This window comes from Dipodomys spectabilis, unplaced genomic scaffold (assembly GCF_019054845.1).
Source record: "Dipodomys spectabilis isolate Male_0828 unplaced genomic scaffold, ASM1905484v1 ptg000009l, whole genome shotgun sequence".
In the NCBI taxonomy this organism is placed as follows: domain Eukaryota; kingdom Metazoa; phylum Chordata; class Mammalia; order Rodentia; family Heteromyidae; genus Dipodomys; species Dipodomys spectabilis.
This window is the reverse complement of record NW_024870686.1, coordinates 12561803-12569057: the sequence shown is the minus strand read 5'-3', so window position 1 is coordinate 12569057 and position 7255 is coordinate 12561803. Positions and strand designations below refer to the sequence as shown.

General features: G+C 39.8%; 1 protein-coding gene across 1 annotated transcript; it reads right to left on the bottom strand.

The window, feature by feature from the left end:
* Positions 1–4097: 4097 nt before the first annotated feature.
* LOC122125169 (disintegrin and metalloproteinase domain-containing protein 25-like) lies at positions 4098–6248 on the bottom strand. The gene has a single exon (XM_042699741.1). It carries the CDS (start codon positions 6246–6248, stop codon positions 4098–4100), a length of 2151 nt encoding a protein of 716 aa, XP_042555675.1.
* Positions 6249–7255: the final 1007 nt, after the last annotated feature.

The window sequence follows — 7255 nt, the reverse complement described above, 5'->3', positions numbered from 1 at the left end:
AGTTTACCTGGCTCTACTTCCACATCAGTACACTGGCTATTCGGGCTACACTCACCCAGCCTTCATCTCTCTGTGCCTGCCCAAATCGCCTTGACTTCACACCCTCACTCAGACAGCACATATTCCAGATTCTTGGTTTTCATTGTGTTAAAATGTAAACTCCTGTCTCTCTTCTTTCTTTCCTTCTCTGTCTCCCTTTCACTCATCCCTCTCTCCTTCCCTTCTTTCCCCACTCTACCTCCTTATCAATCTTCCCTTTCTTTCTCCCTTCCTTCCTTCTCTTTTTCTTTCATTCTCTTTCTCCCTCTTATCCTCCAACTTTCAGTCCCTCCATTCCTTCCTCTCTCCTTCATTCTCAATCTCCTTCCCTCGTTCTCCTTTCTTTCCTTTTCTATTTCTTCTCTTTCTTCTCTTCCTTCTTTCCTCCCTCCCTTTTCTTCTTTTCCTTCCTTCTTTCCTTTTTTCTCTTTCTTTCTCCCTTTCTTTCCCCTTTTCCTTTTCTATTTCTTTCTCCTTCCTTCCTTCCTTTCTTTTTCTTTCTTTCTTTCTCTCACTCTCTATTTTCTTTCTCTTTCTCTTCTTTCTACTCAGAAACTTGTGGTCTCTTGGTTTTTCACGCAAAATCACCCCCCTTCCCCAACACTTCAGCTACATCTTTGTGTTGTTTTTTGCTGGTCCTTGGATCTAACAGTCTCTCTGATTGGTCTGCTCGTGCTGGCTTCTGATTTGAAACCTCACTTCTCAGTCGTCTGAATAACTAGGATTTCAGGCATGAGCCACTAGCACTGAGCTTATTTCTTTCTGAATTTGCTTTTGGTTTGTAATTGTGTTCTTCTAGAGATATGAGGTACATTATTAGGCTATTTATTTTGTAACTCTGAATTGGATTTATTTTATTTTATTTTTTTTGTCGGTCATGGGGCTTGAACTCTGGGCCTGGGCGCTGTCCCTCAGCTTTTCAGCTCAAGGCTAGCGCTCTACCTCTTGAGCTGTGGTGCCACTTCCATCTCTGAATTTTTTAAAGTAAGAACTCAGAATTGTTTTCTTTCAGCACAGCATTTTCTGTTTTCCAGTGTTACTGTTAAGTTGACCATTTGTATTCAATTCTGGAGATTTTTTTTCAAAGCATAATCTCTGTCTCAATTCTTTAAAATAAAGATGCTATCTTTAAGCAGTTGTACAAAGGAGTTGCCATTCAACAAAGCAGTTTATGAATACAATGCTTCTTGATCAGTGTCACCCCTTTTTATCATTCTCCCTCACCCCTTCCAACCCTACCACTTCTCTTAATTTTTTTTGGTAGGATATGCGTTGAATTTTATGGCTTTCTGCTCTTCCTTCTTCCTCTTTTCATTAGTCTACCTCCTTCTCCTGGGTGTACCTTCCCACCTTTTGAGTGCCAGGGACTTTTCTTTATGAGAAAGAATGCAGGAATTTTGAAAAACTTTCTTAACCATATCCTAGAATTCTGCACAGAACTATCATATTTCTTTTTGTAACACCAGCCAATGAGTTTTCCAAATCCTTTTGCAATTGCAGTATAAGTTCTGCATGTAATGAAAATATTCTTTTTCATCTTACCTTAGGTGGCCACAAAAGCCACATGACATCTTGAAAGATTTGCAGCTTAGGTATTTTAGGTATTTATCCTAAAGCTATCTTGAATTATCACTTAAATTTGTACCTTTTAGGTTTTAGGGCATGAACCCATTTCTGCAATCTCACTGTAGAAGTGTGGATCACACGTGTGGGCTTTCCTTGAGTTTACAATAGCTAGGAAATTTCTCATTGCTATCTGGCAGAACCACCCATAGTTTCTATATTACTGAAATCATTTTGGTTATGATAATAATCACTTTTAGTATTTTCCTTGTCATCTTTGCTGAGCCCTCATGAGAATCAATCTTAATTCTCTTTATTGGTAGTTCCCACAAATTCCTCCAGCCTCCACTTAGTATCTAGTCCCCAAGATGTCCAATAACTAAGTAGTTTATTACAATGGCAAGTCCTAGTACAGTTTAACTTGTTCTCTTTTCTTGGGTTAGAACAGAACTCCTATCTTCTACATCATTTATGGCAGCAAGAAATTACTCACAGTTTTAGAAGGAAGGAATTCCAAGACTGTGTTGATGCAGTCCCTTGAGAGACTATGGTGCTTCTCTTCATAATGACAGACAGAAGTACAGCAGGTACATGGGAGAGCAGGACCTCTCTTTATAACCAGGGGACACCTATACCATCCGCCCATGTGGTTATAGTAGCCTTAGTCCATCATAAAAGTCCTGCCTAAATAAACTTTTAGAGCCTCAACTCCCAATTGTTCTACAATGAAATAATTGGACATTCAATTTCGATATGATTTTTGAGGAGCCATTCAAACTAAAACTGTATGTAGAGAGATAATGTGCTGATGGTAGGTCATTGTGCATTAAAACCACCATAAAATTTCCATGTGGTTCCACAAGAAATCCTCTGCTATTTCCTCTGTGTACAGACTAAAGAATGATTGCCCATTCCCATTGTTTTTTTTAGTTAGGTCAGAGGTGATTTTTCAGTATGTCTGGGACTAATTCTCTTTACTTTGAGAGTATTGCTTAAGATATGAGACTGAAGACTTTCATTTGACTGCGTATTTTTATTTACACAGGCCTAAAACATCATGGAAGTTAACCTCTATAATCTAAAAGTTTACTATGTAGCTCTCCAAGTTCTTATCAAATGCCAAATTAAAAAAAAAATGTCCTCTTAGAGAATCCATGCTTTTACATGGGAGAAGCCTTATTTTCTGTTCTGACAATATGGGTTATGAAGAGATGCCATTTAAAAAAATTTAGGCTTGGCAGCAGCATCCTACTAAGCCATCAAATTCAACAAATGTAACTTGATGGAAAATAATGAAAATTGAAGGACCAAAAACTTCTATCTCATGATTGTAGGGTTAGATTTCATTCATTTCTCTTCCTAATAGAGATCCTCTCCTCTCCCTGGGCCAGACCACATCTTCAATTCCCATGTATGTGGCAATACAAGAGGGGAAATACGAGAGATCACTCATCACCTCCTCTCAGAATTATTTTTGGTTCATATGCTCCTGTTTAAGCTTCTCTGTCTCTACATTACTGTTAAGTATTGTTGTAAGGTTTAGTGTGTTTTGGGTTTTTGTTTCACTGAAAATAGAAGATGCATAAATTCCAATATATGAAAGAGGTTCGGGACCGTCAAATCCAGAGTTCTGAATATGTCACAATCTCCTAGGACCCCAAAATTCAGATCAGAAGGTATAGCTAATGGTTGTGTTATGTCACTGGGGCTGGTGACAGTACTGGTTCTCTTATGTGTGTGTGTGTGTATGTGTGTGTGTGTGTGTGTGTGTGTGTGTGTGTGTGTGTGAATGTGCAAGCTGGAAGCCACTGCTACTAGCAGGTAGAGTGCTGCTATTGAAGGTACATTGCTACGAACTCTCCCTGTGGCCCAAATGTTCTTCTAGCACCTATAGGAGCAGAAATTACAATAAAGATGGATACAATGGAAATGAAATTTGAGAGTCCCTTCTTACTGTAACAAATTAGAGAGAAAATAGAATTGAAAGACATCATATGAAAGTCCACAAACTAAAAAGAGATTGAAAGAGGAGGGGAGAAACATGCATTGGCGAGACAGGTTTGCTTGTGAAACTAAAGGCAAGAATTTTAATAAAAACAAGCAATAAGATGCTTAATTAATGAACAGGCAAAATATGTTAGGGCTCACTTTTTATTGACATTTCTGATGGTGCAAGTTGTGACCTTTCTGGACCATTCTGTCAGTGGTTTCTGACACAGGCAGTAACATTTCTACTGCAAGAATACTAAAAGCCAATTCATAGGAAACTTCACTGAGGATTTTTTCAATTGTAAAATTTGGCTCACTGCCCTTCATGAAGATTGGACAATGGAGATCTTCTTTTTAGGTAATGTTTGAACACAGAGCTCTTACTTCTTGAAGGTTTAAAAAAAATTTTTTTTCCCACAGGTGATCTTTGAAACCTTTTGTTCTTCTCTCATGAGTGAAATGTTATTCTCAGGTGGTATTTCAAAAATTTGCACTTCTGTCTAATGTTATATTATTTTCTCCCTCTTCAAATACACAATGGATAAAGCAATAAGCACAGTGAAAAAAGTAAAGAGAAAAATTGGTATTAAGTAAAAGTTTCTCTTCGCAGTTCTCGGTTCTTCCAGTTTCGCAGGAGGTGGGCCACTATCAACACTACCTCCAAAGCCTTGCACCTCACAGAACGGCGGACTCCACCCATAGTTGCAATGGCAGTGATGTTTGTTGTTGCAGATACCTTGCAAATTGCAGGACCCTGGTGAACACTCACTCTCCCAAGCGGGTTTTGGTACACATTTCCTCTTGAGGCACATACGTCCCTCACCACATTCTGTCCCGTCTTTGATTTCACCAAGATCTGGTGCGGACATCCCCCAATGGAAGTCAGTACCCCAGCAGTTGAAGTCATTGATGCGATCCCAATGTATACTATAATGCTCTTCCAAAAGAGGGATCTTTGACACGTTGTCACACTGAACTCTTCCACAGAGGATATCTGAGATCACGCAGCTTACGTACCTATTGCTATAGACACCACAGTTTCCAGAACGGTCACCTTTGGTGTTCATGTGTCGGTAGCAAGTCTCATTTGCATTTCTGGCCTCTTCACCAAAAATCTTCTGACATTGTTCGTCTCGGTCATTGCATCTATTTTCATAGCAATAGCCAGTGTGCAAGCAAGGGGAGCCATCCATCATGTACACATCATCTGGGCAATCTGGCGTTGTACCGTTACACCACTCTGGAAGATCACAATGGTTTTCCTGTTCTCTGCACAGTGTGCCTGAAGGCAGGAAGTGACAGTCCTTGCAACAGAGCCCACTAGCACATTCGGACCCAGCTGTTAGAGTGCAGTTTGCCAGACAGCACGGGTCTGTTTCACACAATTTTTTAGACCCACAGTCACACTCCTCTTCATCATCAATTACACCATTCCCACATAGCTGAAATTTATATAGGCGTGATGAATCTGCTGGCAAGCGCAGACAGTGCTTATTTCTGTAAGTGTGTACAAGTGAAGCATAGCTGCAGTTGCTAAATTTCACGGAAGGATTTTGTGCTGGAGCCATGATGCAGTCTCTCTGTCCACAGGAACAATACCTTCCATCATGAGGCATGCCCAAACCGTGACTCATCTCATGTGCAACAGTGTTTGCTGCGGCAACCAAATTCTCGCCAAGCAGCCGTTCGACTCCACAACTATAAGACATACATACACCTCCAACATACGCTTTACCAAGAAACATACCAAAATACTGGTGTATTAAGAGATGTGCCGCATCACTTCTTATACGACGGTCCAATCTACCTTCCTTCCAATCACAAAACTTATCTAAGAGATAACCTGTATTATTTCCTGCTACAAAATTTTGAGTAGTCCACACTTCAACTGCAATTAAATTAATCTCAAGATCAATTGCAGAGAAAGTTGTACCTATTTCATTAAGAATGAAAAACACATCTTGTAAGACATGTGAAAGATTGCCATGCCGATAATTGTATCGTTGATTGTCAACAATAAGTATAAGTTCAAGAAAGGCTTTGTGGGTCCACCAGCCTTCATAACCGCTTTGCCTCATCATAAAGTTATCATTCTCTTGAAACTTCAATTGGTTTTCTATTTCTTCTTCTGTCAATGCACATCTCAAGGGGTGTGAATTTTCCTCCTCAGTGTCTGTCTTATAAACCACATGTTCAAAGCTGTTAGAAGGGATCTTGGGCTTGATTTCATATTGTATATCATTGACTTGTATTGTTCCTTGAAAGCCCCCAAAGCAGGTGTTAATAGCCACCATGGACATTTCATTTCCTTCTACATAACCCTGATAATAACAGTCATTCTGGATGTAAGGCCAGTCCTCAAGGAGATCCCCCTTGTCTGTGTATGTGAACACAGAGAAATGTCTGGAAATCAACAGCTTCTTGGCCTTCATGTGGACAATGTGTCTCTGACCCCCAAAGTACAGGCTGTAAGACAACCATCCTCGAGTTTTTGTGCCTCTGCCAGTGCCAGCTACCTTCAAGGGTATCACCACTTCTGGGGGGCTTTCATATTGAGCCTGCCCAGTCTGAGGCCATTCAGAAAGGCAGAGAGACAGCCCAAACCAGAGCTGCAGGACAGTGATCCACATATGCAGCATGTTCTTCAACTCTGCCATCATGGGATATGAGGAGATCAAAGAAGAGAGAGGACAGTGGCAGGGGTGGCCTGTCTCTACCGTTTGTCTTGGTTGTGTGCAGTGTGCATTTATACAAGTTTCCCTTCTGTCAGAATCAATCCTTCAGAACAGCAGACTAAAATAAGAAAGAAACAGAATGTTCAGATAGTGGTGAGTCAATTGTAAGCAGAGCAGGGTGGAGGAGAGCGAACAAGCTATGGCTTAGAGTAGATTTTCCTTAAGTCCAAGCCATTCTCTTTATCTTTTGTGTGTCAGAATCAGACAGTGAGTATGCAGAGAATGACACTGGCCATGAATTGATACTTCCTGAGTTTAGATGAGGGATACATGGATTCAGTATTCTGCTCTTTAACTATGAACCTTTCTCTAAGAAATAGTTAAAGCAAAAGAGACTCAAGTTGGTAGCTGTCAACAGTATTCTAGCTATTTTAGAGATTGAGAATGGAAGGATCTCAGGTTTAGGTCAGCCCAGGCAAAAAAAAAAATCACAAACTCTTTCATAATCCATTCCTGTGTGCGCAATTGTGCAAAATGCTTCTCCATAAGTTACATGGAGCTGAGGTGGGGAAGACCCTGTTTCTAATCCAGAATGAGCTAAAGCTTTTGAGACTGTATCTCAATGGCAAGGAGATGGGAGTTTCCCTCAATATCTGTTATCCTAGCTAACATGGAAAGCATTACAACAGATACTTGTAAAGATACGTGTACTTTCCTTTTTTCTTATTTTCAGGCAATGTAAACGTATTTCCAAAATATGTGTAAAACAAGGATAGTGGTACGGTTCAGCAGAAGAGGGCTTGTATGCTTATGGCTCTTTTAATAAATGAATGAATGAATGAATAAATAAATGTTTAAGGCAAAACTCTTCTTGAAGAAGTGATCATAGGTCTTATTTTGATGAGGCAAGAATGATTTATAAATGTTTACTTTGTAGATATATTTCTCACAAACTTAAGTGATATATCACTGTCTCAAATTTGATTAGG

What these genes read in the sequence shown, in the direction of transcription:
- LOC122125169 (XM_042699741.1), bottom strand. Translation starts at nt 6,248, where the DNA reads ATGGCAGAGTTGAAGAACATGCTGCATATGTGGATCACTGTCCTGCAG.